The sequence below is a fragment of the Gopherus evgoodei genome, chromosome 12, assembly GCF_007399415.2.
Source record: "Gopherus evgoodei ecotype Sinaloan lineage chromosome 12, rGopEvg1_v1.p, whole genome shotgun sequence".
Lineage (NCBI taxonomy): Eukaryota > Metazoa > Chordata > Testudines > Testudinidae > Gopherus > Gopherus evgoodei.
The window spans coordinates 25,497,700-25,516,690 of record NC_044333.1 but is presented as its reverse complement, the minus strand read 5'-3'; the positions used below and the strand labels follow the sequence as shown (position 1 = coordinate 25,516,690).

Below are 18,991 nucleotides of genomic sequence, written 5' to 3'. Positions count from 1 at the left end.
GGACTACAGTCTAATGGATAGTCAGAACTCCCAAGTATTACTAACTGACTCCTTGAGTTCTTAAAAGTCATAACCTTTCTGCAACAGTCTCCCTTTTATAAATAGATATTCTATAAGCTATTGCTAGAAAGGCTGAAGCACAATTTTACCTTGAGAAGTGAGTACAGGTAAAATATTCAGATGCATATAAGAGAGATTGCAGAGCCGAAGTCCCATTTGCAAAAGTGAAATGGTATGTTCTCACACATAGGGAGATATATTAAGCAGTTATACTGCTTTAATGATAAACTTATTCTTTTTATTCCTATTCATTCTGTGGAGTAACAGCAACCAAGGGGGAAAGCTGGATTCTGTTCTCGTCTACATTAAAAAAAAAGTTATTTACTAAATTCTAAACAGATGCATCTTTTATAACCTATGGAAAGCAATGGAGTTGCAAAGGTATAACTGAAGAGTTAAATTTGCCTGCTAAAACCTTTTTTCTTACTGGTGATAATGGTTAAAAAAAAAACACTTTAATCTCAGATCACAGGCTAAACTTGTAGACCAGCAAGTAGCATCCAGAGCTCATTTTTACTCAGACTAAGCACATCTGATATGGAAGTTCTTGATACAAACAGATGCCACAATATCATTTTACAGACACTATAAAGTCCACTTCTATTTTTAAATGTGTGCATGGTGCTTTTTTAAAAATCATCAAAAATAATCTTTACCCGTTCAACTTTTCTTTCCACTTGGTGGTAAACTGTATTGGCACAAAAATCCCTTTAGGAGATAAATTTTGATCGCCATACAATTTTATAATGCGAGATACAAGGCCATGACCAGCTTCCTAGTGTACGTTTCACAAGGGTGCTTTTTCAAATACACATGAAAAGTATGTTATGGGTATTAAATAGCACATGTCTGATTAAAAAGCCCCATTTTTTTTTTAAAAACATGTGCTATTAAGAGGTAACAGAAAAACCTGAGAGGAAGATGTACCCTCATACACTTCTCCCACTTAGTTTTAGGCATGGCAGTTTTCACTGAGGATTCTATGGGCTACCAAAAGTGTATTTTTCTATCCCACTAAGTTAGATATATCCTATGCTACAAAACAGTTTGCTCACACCCAAATGTAGCAAGACACCTAAGGTCACCCACAAAATACATTCCTGATCATTAACAAGGTTGGTCTCTTCATTTTAGTTTCTTTCAGTAATCCAAATCAAATTCTGTAGATGAAAAAATGTAAGTGTGCAAACTATGTTAAGTTCTGCTTCTGTTGTACACAGACTCCTGAGTTTCTAGCCACCATTGCACGTCACCGCGTCAGCCCTGTAAATTGCACGGGCACTTGCATCCACAGCAGTACAACTATACTGTTGACCAGAATCCCAGCGTACACAGAGCCTAGCTCATTTCTTTTTTCAAAAACCAGGGCAGATTTTAGGACCCATTGAGACCCAGGTACTCAACTTGTAAAGGTTTTACAAAAATTGTGCTTGTGCCTCTTGTTTCTTTATAATGTATGAAGCAGGCATGCAAGGAGTGCTTCCTTAAAGTTTATGTTTATCTAGAGAAAGCATTAGAACTATCTACTGTTGTCTTCCCTAGTTTTACTAGAGGACATTGGTAGGGGAGGGAGTTTATCTCAGAGGAGGTGTACTACTGGCTTTAACACCTTAAATGAAAGGGTTAGCAAAAGGGTCTGAGTGATACTTAAATCACAACCATTATATACTAGTCGTTTATACACATTTTCTGCATCTTAATTTTACAGGAAAATACAAAATATTAAAAAAGTAAACATACCAACTCCAACAGCACCAAACTGCTGCCCCACTAATGGACTTGGACTAAACTGACTGTATGCTGGCATCCTGCCAAAAGGACCATAGGATCCCACAGATTGGAATGAAGTAGAAGATGACGATCCTAGTGAAGACTGAAGAAAAATATTTATAGAATACAATACACTTCTGCAATGCAAGGAGCTGAGAAAATGTAGGACTAAACTGCTCAACAATGAACAGAGACAACAATCACTAAATCACATAATAAAGTTTATAAAAACGTGAAACCTTACTACACCTCTCTCTCGATATAACACAGTCTTCTGGAGCCAAAAAATAATAAAAAATCTTACCACGCTAAAGGTGAGAACGTTATATCGAACTTGCTTTGGCCCCCCTGCTCCTTGTCCCCTGACCTCCCCCTCCAGAGATTCCCATCTCTAATCACAGCCAGGACCCCTCCCTCTACCCAACCTCCCTACTCCCTGTCCCGACTACCCCGATCCCTAACCACACATCCCTGTCCCCTAACAGGCACTCACCGGCAGCGGCGGGAAGCAGAGCAGCCCAGCCCCAGCCCGCTCCACTCTGCTAGCTCCCAGCTGCGGTGCCCCGCTTCCCGCCGCCGGTGAGTGCGGGGAGGTTGGGGAAAGGATGCTCCCCATACTCACCTGCAGCAGGAAGCGGAGCACCGTGGCCCCAGCCTGCTTCACTTTCCTTGTCCCAGCCCCATCCGTGTCACTGGGGGGGAGGAGGCGGCGGGCTGGGGCTGTGGTGGCGGAAGTGGAGCAGCCCGCCCCAGCCCACTCCACTCCACCCCACCAGCTCCCAGCCACAGCTGAGTACGGGGGGCATCCTTTCCCCAACCTCCCGCACTCACCGGCAGCGGGAAGCAGAGCACGCAGCTGGGAGCTGACGCACTGATCCACCAGAGCACTGCTCTACCACGTCGTATGCGAACCCGTGTTATATCGGGTCGCGTTATATCAGGGTAGAGGTGTATTCATAAAAGGAATACACATTGTTTAATATAGACCTTTCAAACTGACAGACATTGGAAACAGTAAAGAAAGCCTCAAAATACTGAAGTACTTGGATTATTCCACATGAAAAAGTACATAGGCAAAACTTTCACAAATATACATGCCATTTAGGGCATTCTCACACATTTTACAGTGTAGTCAACTTGAGATTTCATCACAGAATTTATAATATTTGGTGTTTTCTTAAAGCCTCAGTTTCGGGACTCCTGTGATTACAGAAGAATCTTAGCTTCCCTTAAAAAAAAGTTTTCAAGGTTGCCAAAAACCCAAAGTGTCTACACTGCAATAAACAACCCCTGGCACAGAGTCTCAGAGCCCTGGCCAGTTGACTCAGGCTCAAACTGCAGGACAAAAAATTGCACTGTAGACATTTGGGCCGGGGCTCCAGCTGAGGCCCAAATGTCTACAGAGCTATTTTATAACCCTGCAGCCTGAGTCCAAGTCAACTGACCCAGCCCAGCTGCATATGCGCCATGGGTCTTTCATCACAATGCAGACATACCCTAAATCTCAAACTAGAAAGCAAACAAAACAACCAAAATGCACTTTTTAAAAAATCTCATGATCTTTTCAGTGTCCAAGGCATGTTTTTTAAATGTCTGGCACTGGCAATACTGCCATTTATAGACTCAGACCACAAGGTCAGAAGGAACCATTATGATCATCTAGTTCGACCCCCTGCACAAGGCAGGCCACAGCAATTTCATAGCTTTTGAATAAATTTGGCAGAAACACTTGTGCTAAGTTTAGCGGCACACTGAGCTATTTATTACCTATGATAGCAAGGGCTTTATTTGAGAAGTGTGCTTTCTGGGCTAGTACGTGAACATTAAAATTGTGTCATTCAATAGAAGGAGAATTAATCAAGTTACTTTTAATTCCCCACCCTCTCCGTCTACTATCAGAATGGCAATTCTAGAACATTCCAGCAACTATTAAGACAAAGGATGCATGCATATATAGCTTTGCCTGTGAGGAGAGATTTAAGACACCAAGGGTGGTTGGCTCTCCCAAGTCACACGGATACTACAAGATTGTGTGCGCGTCAGGAGTGGTGTGAAGGCAGCTGGAGATGCACTGTTTTCCTTCCAAATAACGACTACTTCCTTTTAAAATAGCTTCCCTTTAGTATGGAGACTTTTTTGATCTAGAACAAAATCAATATTATTTAAAATACTTGCACTAACCTGCAGGACACACGAATTTGAACATACATGCCAAGTTTGTTAAAAGTGACCAATGATTTTGGGTGCTGCTGTTTGTGTGTCCATCTTGATTTTCAGAAAGCACTGAGTACCATCTTTAAAAAAAAGTCAGACACCTTAAGGAGTCAAGTTACACACCCAAAAATTACTATTCACTTTTGAAAATCTTGGCCAGAGCGTATAAAACACTGTTCTGTAGAGCAAACTTGCAGTTACTGGTTTCCAAAGCATTAATTGCCACAATCAAAGAAAGCAAATCTGGTTCTAAAAGAATGATTCTACAACTTTAGAATGCCCAGATCTTGGCACTGTGTGTTTACAACACAAGGTAGTGTGAAGAGTTTATTCATTCTTCAATGTGTTTTTTGAGACGATAACTGGGCAGTATTAAATTACAGCCTTAGATTGAAAACATACATATCTAACTCTTACCTGAACAATAGCAGGGTCCTGGGGCAGAGAACACTGTGGCTTTGGTGGCTCACAAACAGTAAGGTCTTTAATATCACTGCCACGGAATATAATATACTCAAAGACTTCATCACGAGGTGGTATAGGACGATCTGTTGGTCTATCTTCTGTACCAAAGGAACGTACTGCAGAAAGGCGGGGGGGGGGGGGGGGAGAAAAAAATCGAGTCAGGAGTTTTATGTTGTTTCAAAGACCACAGTTTTATGAGATATTTATACACTCATTCTGACAGAGCCAAATGGAAAATTCGAATCACTGATTTCCAATTCCCTATAGATAAAACACATGCAGAACAGAGAAAATACTAGGAGTATTTGTGGCACCTTAGAGACTAAAATTTATTTTAGCATAAGCTTTCGTGGGCTATAGCTCACTTCATTGGATGCATGTAGTGGAAAATACAGAAGATATATATACACACACATAGGGAACATGAAACAGTGGGCGTTACCATACACATTATAAGGAGAGTGATCAGTTAAGGTAAGCTGTCGTTAGCAGGAGAGAAAAATAACTGTTTGTAATGGTAATAAAAATTATTTAATATTCACTAGGGGGCACTGTTTGTTGCTAAGACACCAGAATGCCTTACAACTAATAAAAGAAACAAACTGTTTATGACTTGCAAAAAACCCACACTAGTTTAAATTTCAAGACAGAAATCTTCTTTGCCCTGTTCCACTTTGAGGTGAGCCATCATCTTTACCATCATTTGTTAACTGAAATAAGTTTTATTAGATCTAGCATTAACTACAGAACTGTTCAGAGAGATAATCAATATAAGCCACAAGTGATAAACCAACTTTTGTCAGCCTGAGGCCTTGGCTACACTTGAGAACAGCAGAGAAGGGGCTGGGGGCAAGCCTCCCAGGGCAGGAAGGTCCCACAGGCCGGATGTGGCCCACGGGCTGTATTTGGCCACCTCTAGTCTAAGCTGTATGATAAACTGCTACTACAAAGGTTCCCTTTCATATATTTTTGTTTTTTTTTAAAAAGGAGAAACTTGTTGAATAGGTACTCTAGACTGACCAGTCCGTGAAAGTAAATACACACCACTAAAACATTTTTATGCAGATATGCAACTAGATGAGACATCCTAGGTAAGAGGTCCTGTTCTCAGAGACCTGAAATATGCTCTGGCAGTTATATATGTTGATATATAGATTAAAAGAATAGCAAATTAAATTATGCCCCTACTACTGCATTTAAGAATCACAAGGATAAACAAGACTGACCCAAAGTGATAAAGAAGAGAATATTTTTCAATGAGAAAAATCTCATTTCACACGGAAGTTATAAGCTCTATAAAAAGGAGGTGAAAAATAAGAGTCCAGAATAGATGTGATGCATATACTATTTGCTTTGTAGATGAAGGTTTAATTAACTTATTCTAAACTCATACTCATTTAAATTTAGATTAGACTGTCGAATTCATTAGAACAGGACTATCTTCATAAATGTATGCTTTGTGCAACCATAACACATTGAGTATTACTGTAATGTTAGTGTAAAAATTAGATTTTACATACCTAACTGAATTCAAAAAAATTTACAAGTCACTACTGCATTGACATTAGACTTCCTATTAGGTCTCCTCTTGTTTCACCATGCATAACCCTCCCCACCACATATTCCTAACAGGCATAGTGTGTTATCAATTCCTTCTCCTTCATTTGTGTCCATTCCCTCTACCTTCAAACTTTGAGAGAAGACTGGAGGAGAGGAGCTCACATGGCAAAGTCTTATGTCTATAATTCCTGAGCAGGCAGTCTACTCCTGTTTCCTCGGCTTCCTTACGCCTAACCCTTTGTACTCTGGCTTTTGTCCTTCCACTGAGACTGCTGTCATTAAGGTCCCTAGAGTCTTCTTCCTAGTGAAGTCTAAGGGCTTCCTCTCTATGTGTCATCCCGGCATTGCCGGCTTCAAGTGCTCAGAAACCCTAATTCATACATCCCCAAAATTAATAGATTGACTTAAAAATAATGAGATTTTAAAATAGATTGGGTTTTTATTTGCATTCTGGTTTTCAAGAAACTGTGAAGCCTAGAAATTTTTTTAAAGGAAAGCTGAGATTCTCCAGGAGCTGGAGGTTTAAGAAAAACACCAAATATTATTTTGTCAGTCTCACAATAAGAGTTACAAAATTACCATCTGCACCATTGTCAACCACACCATTCCTCCTTAACTTCCACATCCCTTGGTTTTCACAGCTTATGTTTGACTAGTTCTTCTCCTGGTCCTTCAGTATTTCCATCTTCTCTACATTTCTAATCTCCAGTATACCACAGATTTGTGTCCTGCCCCCTGTCCTCTTTTATCCCTATGTCTACAACTTAAACTCAAGTCATCTAACCATCTTCAAAGAGCTTCAATGACAATAGTTACTTCTCCACCCAACCTCTCCCTGACCATTTTGACCCCTGAGGCATCAGATAATAGTACTTCTTGGAACTAGAAAAATTCTAAGTTATAAAAGGAAAATTATGCCACTCCAAACGCTATGCTGTTAGTCTTAGTATATTTATCTAGGTATTTTATAACGTAATTAGTTTCAGCCAAATTTGCATTGAACTAAATAAGGTTCATGGTTATGTAATTCCTAGAAGAGTTTATTATTAATTTTAAGAGATGGTTAACACTTGCCACCCTCCTCTCCTGTGAGCAGTAGCTGAATTTTACTTTTTTGTTAGGAGCATTTGGATGTGCACACTATCTGGTACGGATGATTTATTTAACCTATTCCATTTGCTAAGCACTCTCTCTCAAGACTTCAGTCTCAGAAAATGTCCCAAAAGTAGGCATGTCCTTAACATCCTTTATTGTGAAGGCCAACATTAAAAAAAAAAAAAATTTAGCTTGTCTACTTCAGTTACTCCCCAGCAAGCCAGTAGACCAGAGATTCTCAGCATATAACCTATTACAAAATTCTGAATAAACCAATCTGAATGTCCTCTGAACTCCAAAAGTCACTGAGCTGGTTGGCTAATTTTAAAAATTGATTTGGATTAATAACTGTCCTGATAATCCACAATTTCCCATCATTTTAATGCAGGGAGCTGTGATCTCTCTCTCACACACACACACTTCTGTTCAAAGTCATTGTATGCAAAATCAAACAACAACAAAACATCAAGAAACCTGCCAACTAAAAGCCAGAGGCTCCCTTCTATTTATGTAAGTGGAAGGGGGCAAAAAGCAGTGGGAGGTCAATAGCTCTTCCATCTTCCACCTGACTCCACAGAAGCACATCTGCAAGGATTTGGCCCTATGCATAAGGAAGGAAGCAGGGTCAGGGGATGGTCCCCTTTGCTGCATCATCATGCCCTCTTCCCAGAGAGTAATCACAGCACAAGTTATTCAAACTGATCAGTATTTAGTTTATGTAGGTTCACTAACCACAGAGGATGAAGAGGAGGCATTAGCAGCTCTCCAGCAGGCACAGTTCTTGAAGTAGAACAGAGGCACAGGGCCTCTATAGATCTTTTGAGATTGATAGGGAGGTTGAACAGTTCTGCAGAGTGGGGGTAACTCAACCCTTAGATTGGACAATCAGGCAGAAACTGTTTTCTGACCTTTTCCTCATGCAAGTTATTTCAGGACAATTTGGCCAGTGTTTTTGTGTACCGCTTGCTAGACAAGGGAGGGAAAGAAGAACATAACGTGATGTTTTTGAGCATGTCCTGCTTACCTCTTCTCTGAGATCATTTGTTTTGTTATTTAGTAGCAATTTCTTCACCTATTCTTGTTACTGAAACACAATGTTTTAATCTGGTTGTCCAGGACCTGGGGGTTTAAGAAATTTGCAAGGCGAGGCTGATATGACAGACAGGAATGGGGAGAGGAAGACAGTAAGGGTTAGGAACAGTGTCCTCAGTTTTCAGTGTGTGTGCAAATTTCAGACATGTTCAACTCTGCACATTCCCATCCCACCACTGTTTCATTATTCACTTAGAGTCTGCAAAAATTGTAAAGTGTAACTAAACATAATATTTCAAGCTCATGCTTTTGTATTATGTTGCTGACTCTAAATGTGGGCCTGTTTTCTCCTTATATATTTTGTTTATCAATGACTGAAATAAAGCAGTGACCTCATGTTTGTCTGAAATATTCAGGGTTTTCTGGGTAAGAAAATTTACATTTAAATTCTAGTCTCAGTTGAAAACTTTACATTTTTGATTTTGCAATCCTAGCATATAAATATAGGATCCATAACACCAGACAGCACTAGCATTCACAGAGGTCTTTTTAGGGATGGTAAAACACAAACACGAAAAACTAAAATAAATTTTGTCCTCTGCATGGAATGTAATACAGAGTGATGGTGGACTTGTCTACATGGTGTATTAACATATGACATGCTGGTGCATCCTGTCTATGAGGACTCTTACTGGTGCACACTATAAGTTCCCTAATGCAAGCTGATGTAGTCCTGTTTCAAACATGACTACATCAATGCACACTAGGGAACTTTCAGTGCATGCCAGCAACGTCCACACAGGCAATTAATGCACGACATGCTGATGTACGCTCAAATACCATTTAGACAAGCCCTGTCGGTGCTTCGCATAAGAAGAGTTTATTTACCAGTCAGTTCACATTGAAGTATGACGTATTTACAATAAATACTCTCAGCATCAATCCAACGCAAATCTAGGCTATTAGAATAGAGTAGACCTTAGCTCACTTTGAATTGTATTGTTCATGACTGCACTATTAATACAAAACCTTAACTCCAACTCGATACTTCTCTATGACGAAATACACACACACACACACACACACACACACACACACACTTAAACATTCATACTAGTGAGGTGTATGTTGCCAATATTACAGTTTAGGTTTTGCATTACAGTGCAAGTATGTGGCATGTGCATTTGTTTTACTGCATACTTTGGATGTGTATGAGACTTATTTATAGAGGTAGAGTCTGTCAGTGAAAGTAATGAACATTAATCCCTTCATGTGTTGAAGGGGAAGCATGGTCTGGCAGACAAGACACCTGGGGGTGGGGGAGGTGTCTATCCTTTGTTCTACCATCCACTTGCTGTATGATTTTGGGCAAGTCATTTCCTTTCTTTGTGCCTCCATTTACCCTTCCAGCCCTCTTTGGGGGCAGAGATCATCTCTTACTGTATTTTTGTACAGATTCTATCACAATGAGGCCCCTCAATCTCAGTTAGGCTCTACTGTAACACAAACACTAAACCCAGATTTCCTCACTTTGAAGGCTTTGTCATGTCCTGCTTTAAGCAACCAGTTTTTTAAATGCAGCAGAGTCCTGTGGCACCTTCTAGACTAACAGACTAGAGAATGAGCATGAGCTTTTGTGGGTGAATACCCACTTCGTCGGACTCCTTGCTGCATTTACAGATCCAGATTAACACGGCTACCCCTCCGATACTTGACAGCTTTTTAAATGAAGTTCTCTTTGGAAGATTAAATTAGGTAACAGAATCTGAGCACAAAGCAAAGAGACTAATAAAAAATGTACACTGTAATAATATCTTACAAGGAATTAGTCTTCGCTGAAGTTAGCTTTGTGTCACTAGAAAGATTAAATTGTAGAGTGCCAAAAGATAATCTGGGAGAAGCAGAACAGATTTAGAGCTCTCTACAGCTCCCTTGCTGGAAGACATCACCTAAAGCTGCATCCTGCCTCCAGATGAGAATGCATTGTTTCACAGACAAACATCGAATTAAAGCGAAACAGATGGTAGACATGTAAAAAAGTAGCATGCCCTATTTATTACCCTTGCCTAAGACCAGCTAGGGAGGGCATGGGCAAATCCACTGACAATTCCTCCTGCTGATTTTTAATTATTTAAAAAGTGAACTAAAATGTCATTCACTTTCAATAACCCCAGAAGCTCTCTACTTTAATGTGGGTTAAGGGGAATGCTGAGAATTCATCCTATTTTTGAGTTAAATGCTGCAACCAGTTTATAGCAGGTTTCTTGTAGCTGAGGTATTGTTAGGCTTCACTTTTAATCCTAAGGCCTTGGTTACACTCACACTTTACAGCGCTGCAACTGGGGTGTGAAAAAACACCTCCCTGAGCGCTGCAAGATACAGCGCTGTAAAGCGTCAGTGTAATCAGGGCAGCAGTGCTGGGAGCGCGGCTCCCAGCGCTGCACACTACACCCGTAAGGGATGTGGTTTACATGCAGCGCTGGGAGAGCTCTCTCCCAGAGCTACCGCTCTGATTACACGCCTACTTCAAAGCCCTGCCGGGGCAGCGCTCCCGCAGCGCTGCCGGGGCAGCGCTTTGAAATTCCAAATGTAGCCATACCCTAAACCTAGTTTACAGTACTCCCTTAAAAATGGCTGAATGGGCTGAGAAAAAGAAAGGTTTACTTTTTGGAGTCCAGTGTGACTGATTAAAAGCAAAATCTCTTGGTCATTATACACCACCATGTACAATAACAGTCATCAAGAGAGAAGATTAATAAAGTACAACTTTGATCCTACCAAAATTATGCACATGAACTACTTGTACATGAAGTTGTCAATGGTGGCTACTCAGGTGTGAGAAGGGATGTGCATAAGTCTTTGTATGATCAGAACCTAAATCTCTAATACTGCTTTGTTCTTAGAGTTGCAGTAAGAAAAACTCCTCAGGTGAAGTACCTTATTCTAATTCTCAAGTCAGTGATCAGAGAATGAGGGCCAGTTCCTCAATTGTGGCTGAGCAGCACACTGAAGAACAGAGGCAGTACAAATGAGATGTCTGACACTCCTCTACCCATGGTAAATTATTTTACAAAGTAAAACATTATATTACATTTCACTCTGAGTACAAGATGCCTCATGAAAGATGCATCTAGCTTCCCTCCCCATTTTATTTCTTGAGTCAGTCAGTAAGACAGTTTACAAACCATTTAGACATAAGAATAAACTGATTTTTATTAAGCTTAATAGTCTGCAGCAAGTTGGGAGCTGGTTTCTGAAGACTGACAACTGGAGATGGTACTAACATAGCATGATCATAACTCTTTAGTAATGCCATAGAGACTAAGTGCAAGTACCTACAATATATCATTAGAGGCAGTAGCCTCTGCATGGCTGAAGCTGCAACCAGATTTCATTATAAAATAGTGTGGCTCAGAAATGTAGTTTAATGTGAAAATTCTCAGATTTACTCAAAGCACAGCAGATTTTTTTTTTTTTTTGAGATCAAGTACTGAAGAACAGGTAATCAGAAATTAGCCTTATTTAAAATACACTTTTGTCTATCATTTGTTTTCCTCTAGCACAAACTGCTTTAAGCTTTCCTCAGAGGTAAATCTCATGCACCAAGAAACAAACAGATTCTAACTAAACAAAGTTTTGTTGTTTATCTTTTGGGGCAGTCAGTCCTGCTGCCACTACTTTAATAGGAGTTTTCTGCTATTATTTCAACAGCAGCAGAATCAGGAACTGTGAGGGAGTATGCCGCCCTCTACTGGCTAACTGCAGCATAGGCGAAAAAACCTTTATGTGCTAATACCTACCAGAACTCTTCTTTTTAACACATGTGGTAGAGCCTGAGTTTGACAGCTAAAGGATCAGGGTTCTAGTTCTCTGCCTGCACGTTGTAGTATGGAGAGAAGACAATCTCTCCCTAGTTAAAGGTTGCAGTTTGTCCAATTCTCAGCCCACATGGTTATTTTGGCTAAGGAATGGCTTATTTTGGTTCAGCTTAAACCAATTTCTAACTAACAAACAAACTGAATTAACAATATCCAATATAGCCTTTTTTCACCAGTTTAAAATACTGAATTTAAACCAGTGCAACTTTCTTGTGTAGATGAGACTCAATCTAGGTAAGAGTAACATGAGGCTGGATAGGAGGACAACAGAAACAAACATTTGATTCAGGCCATCCATCTGCCTTTTTGGCCAGGATTTACAACAGGGGATTCCAGTTAAGAGTTCCAGCTGCTACCAGCTCTGGTGGCTGCTACTGCCATGTAGGGATATAAATATTGTTTAAAAAGTTAACCGCTTAAATGATTAAAATTATATCATTTAACTGGTTAACCAATTAAAGGGAGAGGGTTGGGGCTGCTCTGGCCAGTCCAGGGTTGGGGGTTAAAGCTTAGGCTCAGTTAACAGTAAGACTAATGCTTACCAGTTAACCATTTAATATTTTACACCCCTACTTGCCAAGTCAGGTTTTTTACATCTGTGGATGATTAGAGGGTTGGACCCATTTCTTTCAGATGTGGGCCTTGCAATCATCTAGCACCTGTCACTTCAAGATTAATGACTGCAACATATTCTGAAGAGGCTAAGTCTTAAAATCCATTCCAAAACTGCAGCTAGTCCGGAACTCAGAGGCCTACTTGTTAACAGTATCTCTCTTTGTGAGCATATTAACCTCAGGCTCTATGGCCTGGAAGGGCTCACACAGATTTTGATGTATAAATCCTAGGTGGCCTGAGACTAACCCCTCTAAGAGACTGGCATTCTCTCTAACATACTGTCACAGTTGAGGTCAGCAGACATGCCCAATTTGGAACCCCCTTAGTGAGAGAGAAGGTTGGAAGATACCTGAGCCTTTAGAACAGGGGTAGGCAACCTATGGCACGCGTTCCGAAGTCGGCACACGAGCTGATTTTCAGTGGCACTCACACCGCCCAGGTCCTGGCCACCGGTCTGGAGTGCTCTGCATTTTAATTTAATTTTAAATGAAGCTTCTTAAACATTTTAAAAACCTTATATACTTCGCATACAAAAATAGTTTACTTATATATTATAGACATAGAAAGAGACTGTCTAAAAATGCTAAAATGTATTACCGGCATGCGAAACCTTAAATTAGAGTGCATAAATGAAGACTCAGCACATCACTTCTGAAAGGTTGCCAACCCCTGCTTTAGAATTTGTGTCCTGCATTGGTACATATTTGTTAACACTCAGCTTGTGCCACAAGGCCCAACTTTTCTCTCTCAACTATAAGCAAACAGGTAGGGATGGACAGCAGTGCTGTGGACCTCTGGTGAGGATTGTTTGGAGTGTTTAAGTGGTTAGATTTATACTTGATTCTATCTCAGGATAACTGACATTTTTATTTCTAAATGATTGTGATGGGTCACAAGAACACTGGATGGGTATTCTATTATTGCACAGTAAAAAAATAATCAAACTAAATAAAGCTCAGAAGCAAAGTACAACTCATCATAACTATGGCAAAACTGGACCACACTGAATATGCATATCCTGTCATGTGTGCAGTGTTTGTTAAAGGAGTGAGCAGTGCTGGCCAATCTGTCCCGCTCACAGCATAAGCAAATATAGACTGTAAGCTCCCTGGGGCAGACACTATCTTGAGTGTTTATATGTGGAATCACAGTCTAGGAGTCCTTAGATACCACTGCAGTATAAATAACTTAAATCTATTCATCTTTCACTTATTGCAATCTTAGCTGTTACTTTTAATGAACAGATGAATTCAATGTGATATTAAATTGATGGCATCCCTTTATGAGGAAAAAAGGTTTACCTGTTTAACATCATGAACTACGGTATTTTATAGCAACTTTGGCCCCAGTTCTGCAGACTCTTATACATATGCCTGAAGTTCAACATGTGTTCCAAAGAAAAATAGTCCCAATACTATATACATGCATGTTAGCTATTAAGAGCTCTGTTTTGCATGAGCTGTCATCTAACGTGAACTTTCACCAAAGCCAATGTGAGCTGAAGCAATTAAACTACTGTAAGAAACTGAGTAGACAGGAGTATAACATTTAATAAGTTGCCTTTAATCCAATGACATGCAACACTGAAGACAAAGGATAGTATATACTTCAGAGGGCAACACATGCCACACACAAAAAAATACATTTTCCAAACCTTTTACATTGTTGGATTACACAGGAAGCTATTTTTCTCTTGGTCTAACAGGAAAAAAATTCTCCCTGTCATGTAATTTGTATTATTTAAACAAGATTTTCAAGAGAGAGTTCATATGAAAACTATAGCAAAATACATTTGTATTTTAAAGCAGATATTCCATGCTGAAAGAGACCAACCTCAATTTTCTACTTGCATAAATTCATTTTCAAGACCGATGTCCTGTGTTCAGAGAACCCCATATGAAACAGACAACCACCATACCTGGCAAGTCCCATCACAGATGCTTTCTTCTCACTGTGGGCACTAAAATTCATGGATTCCAGACATCCCTCATGCTGCCTAAAGCCCTCTATTCTCTCACACATCACAAATATAGGTACCCTTCATATAGCCCAAAGATTCTGCTACACTTGGTGTTGTTTTTCCCTCCTCAACCTTGAATCTTCATGGCAGATGAGGCTACACCAAAATGACAAGCACAATATAAGAATGTGTGTATACATAAAGATACCTAAAAGAGAGCTCTCGGAAGCTCAAAAGCTTCTCTCTTTCACCACCAGAAGCTTGTCCAACAAAAGGTATTACAGTATCTCACCCCCTTTATCTTTCTTTATAAACTAGAGAACAAAATGACCCACAGTCAGGTTCACCTTGTTGGTAACCACACAGTGCTAATGCCAATCTCAGCATCAATAATCTAGAAGATCTCAACCCTTTCTCCCCACCCTCACCCATTCAGCAATGCTGTGAAGTTCTGTATCAAAGGTATATAGGAACCCCTCCTAGAAGACTTCATCTATTAGTCCAGGATACAGGCCCCTAAGCCTTTGGTCCCTTTAAGCTTTAGCTAACACCCTGGTGGAATACTTAGTGCGGATGTACAGGCTTCCCTTATGCATATCATTGATACTATCTCCCCAATTTTACTTGTGCTCTCATCCTGGACTCTTCATTCACAATATACAGGTCCATTTAATAGCCAATTTCCTCTAATTCAGGGCCAGCCTCACAAAACCAAAGGCTTCCTCAGAGTAGAGAATCCCTGCTCCGTTTCTCACCAAACACCACTTTTGCCTCACTAGCACACATTACAAAAGCTGCTCACCGAATTCCTGCACCCCCACTGCCATGGCCCCTCACGCAGTCCCAACTCCACAGTGAAGTTATTGGTCCCAGTGGCCCCACAGCGCATCTCCCTTTCTCTGCTTCCCCCACAGCCTCAGTCCGGGCCAGCTCTACAGAGAACTCTGCCAACAGTGGGCAGATGCCCTCGTAGCAGCTTTTGAATCTGATCCCTGACTGCCCCCCCTCCCCAACTCCTACCTCTGCACCCTCCGCCACTGGGGGCGCTGCACCGCCAGGGAACGAGGCTGCAGCGCCCCCCAGGCCCCTGCTCCACTTCCTTCGGCGGCCCCTCACCTCTGGCCAGGTCCACTGTGGAGTCCCGGTCCTTTCACAGTGTAAAGCGGGCCGCCACACCGCGCTCCTCTCCCTTGTTAGCCAGCGCCACAGTGGAGCTCTGGGTGGCTCGTCTCCCCCCACCCGTAGCGGGCCGGGACTCCCGAGGCCGCAGCCATCCGCTCGCCACCACCCCCCGAGCCCCTTACCCTTGGCCAGCGCCACGGTGGAGTTCTCGGTGTCGATGGTGTACAGGATCCCTTCATAGCGGATCTCGGCCTTGGAGATGAGACTGATCTTGCTGCCGATGTAGGGCGTCCCCCCGCTCATGGCGCCGGCTCCCCGTACAAGGACCCCCTTGCCGAGCACTCCTGAGGCCGGACACGGGCGGCTAAGCGAACCCCCTTCAGTCCGAGCGGGCACTCCACTGCTCTGAGTTTAGGCGCGAGGGCGTGTTGACTGTCCAGCGACCGCTCCCCCTACGCAGGCCCCTCAGCACAACCCCCGTCGAAAGCAGTCTAAAGCTGCCAACATGGAGGCCGCCTTCATCTTCCCTCAGAGCCGCCCCCTCTCCGTCCCAGGCCGCGAAATGGATGCCGGGAACAGAGCGCTCTCGCGATAGCCGCGGCCTCACAGGTGCGGGGGGGTGGGAGAAGAGAAGAAAGGAGGATAGAGACGAAGGGCTTTATGGAGAAGTGTCATGAACATATTGTGCTTATAAAGTGTGGAGTCCGCCGTGCATTAAACTATAAATACACCTTTCTGTGCACACATCGCATGTGTCCTACTGCACACGTTGCATCGCACTTTGTTTGAGTAGCCTTGGATGACATCATCTGCAATTTCATTTCACTTGCATCACTCCTGAGTGTATTTATCTAAAACGCTGGAGGCGTGTCAAGCATTGGCTTTTAGCCCATGGGAGAAAAACAACAGCAGCATGTGAGATACTTTGGCTTTGCTAAGAGACAAGCCACCAGCCAGGAAATGCCACTCTCTCACACACACATCTTAATAAGCAATCGCCATTTAGGCCCCAGGCCTATAGTCAATATTCATGCTAGAATTCTGCTTAGGCACCTGGGTGAGGCTAAGCAGTTCTCATTCCAGGTTTAGGGCCTTGGTTCTCTCACATACAATGTGTTAACCTTAACAAGTTAAAAGGAAACACCAACCAGTTTGTTCAACAGCATGAACATTTTAAAGCACTTCTCCATTTTTACAAACTTTGAAATGTATTTGAAAATAAAGTTTACAGTGACAGGAATAACTATTACATAAAAACAGGTTGCAGAGTAGCAGCCGTGTTAGTCTGCGTCCGCAAAAAGAACAGGAGTACTTGTGGCACCTTAAGAGACTAACAAATTTATTTCAGCATAAGCTTTCGTGGGCTACAGCTCACTTCTTCCATGCATCCGAAGAAGTGAGCTGTAGCCCACGAAAGCTTATGCTGAAATAAATTTGTTAGTCTCTAAGGTGCCACAAGTACTCCTGTTCTTCTTACATAAAACAAATCCAACATATACACAAATCATATGTGCTTCATTACAAGTTTGTTTTAGATGTCTTGCTAATTTTATGAAGTGCAGACCTAAGGACCAATCCTGTAAACGCTTATGCACGTGCTTAACTTTACATATGTAAATAAGTACGTTGACATCAGTGTGATTGTTCATGTGACTAAAATTAAGAATGTGCATAAATGTTCGTAGGTTTGGGCCTACATTTTGTACAACAAAATGAAGCTTACATGTATATATTATATTGTCATAAAAATAATAAAGTGGATCAGTTAAAGCTCAGTGGTTTGAGTATTGGCCTGCTAAATCCAGGGTTGTGAGTTCAGTCCTTTAGTGGGCCACTTAGGGATCTGGGGCAAAATCAGTACTTGGTCCTGCTAGTGAAGGCAGGGGGCTGAACTCGATGACCTTTCAGGATCCCTTCCAGCTCTATGAGATATAAATGGAGGCAGAAAATCTAAATGTTTTATAGGTTATCCACTCACACATATACTTTAAACCTTTAATTAAAACTGAGTCCTTTTTAAGCTCTAAAAATTCATAGCATAAATTGTGATTTGCAACCCTCTGTATAGACACTTCTTTAAGAATGGCTTATTTTGGTTTAGTTTAACACAATTTCTAAGGGGTTGTCTACACACAATTTTTGTAATGCTTTAACTATATTGGTTTAGATGCAGATGTAGTTAGTGGTACAAACCCTTAGTTTGGATGCAGTTATACTGATATAAACATGCTTTTAGTAGTATAGACTATTCTACATGTTAAGTTATACCAGTATAAGCAGCTTAATAATGGAATAACTGTATGCACCCACTGTGTTGTACTGATTTAAATACAGTGATATGAAATCATGTCCCGAAGTGAAATAATTCAGTATAAAAACTGTGGTTAAACCAGGCCTAATTGATTTAACTATACTGAAAGAAGCCTGGTTTAAACTGAAATAAGACTGTCCACAAGAGCCTTTTGTACCAGTTTAATTAAATCCATTTAAAATCACACCTTTAGTTAAACAAGAGTAAAAAAACAGATGTGCCTTTGGTCTTATCTACATGTATTTCTCTTACCTGCTGTTAATCAGTTTATTAATTTACCATTCACCCATGACATATTTGTTTGTTCCCCCAACACATTTATCAGTTCTCTTTACTCGCTTCATCAATTCTCTTTCATGAAAATGCCAGTTTTCTCCCTAGCTCCACCAAATCCTCCTGTTATTAGCAGTAGCTCCCTCAGCATCTCTCCCAGTTGGGCCTCTTCTCGCTGCTTCACTTGTAGTATTATGGTGTTATGAGCTACAGCAGGGTTTGACATTTTCCCATTAGTGCTGCTCAAATATTTGTCCTCTATGGGAAAGGACAAATATTCCCAGTCCTATGCTTGGAAAGTGGACTGCCTCACTCAGACAAGAACCCTTCCCAGATTAAAAAATGTCTATATAAAATATTAATTGCATTATTTTTTCCTTGTGAAGAAAAGGCCAATACCTGCCTCCTTCCAACATAAACTGTTGCAAAATCCCTCACCGCCTTCCAACACTCACACATGCCTCCTATGAACTTTTTGATAAAGGCCCTGATCCTGCAAAAACCCATGAACATGCGCAAAGTCCGTGGGACTGCTAGGCTGGCAGTTGAACTTTGGCTGGCTTCACAAGATCTATCAGCGTAGAGCTCACCTTATATATCAACTTGATATGAATTGGAAAACAAGGATATTCTCAC

General features: G+C 41.2%; 1 protein-coding gene across 3 annotated transcripts in view; it reads right to left on the bottom strand.

The window, feature by feature from the left end:
• LSM14A (LSM14A mRNA processing body assembly factor) overlaps positions 1-16,342 on the bottom strand; it is a 32,027-nt gene extending 15,685 nt beyond the window's left edge. For 2 of the 3 annotated variants that reach the window (XM_030581493.1, XM_030581494.1), the window contains exons 1-3: positions 15,954-16,341; positions 4,462-4,625; positions 1,801-1,933 (exon numbers count right to left, since the gene is read on the bottom strand). In XM_030581493.1, the coding sequence (XP_030437353.1) occupies positions 1,801-1,933; positions 4,462-4,625; positions 15,954-16,074 (418 nt within the window). In that variant the 5' untranslated portion in view covers positions 16,075-16,341. Of the gene's footprint in view, positions 1-1,800; positions 1,934-4,461; positions 4,626-15,953 lie in introns of all 3 variants that reach the window. The other variant, XM_030581495.1, reaches the window with a different exon arrangement.
• Positions 16,343-18,991: the final 2,649 nt, after the last annotated feature.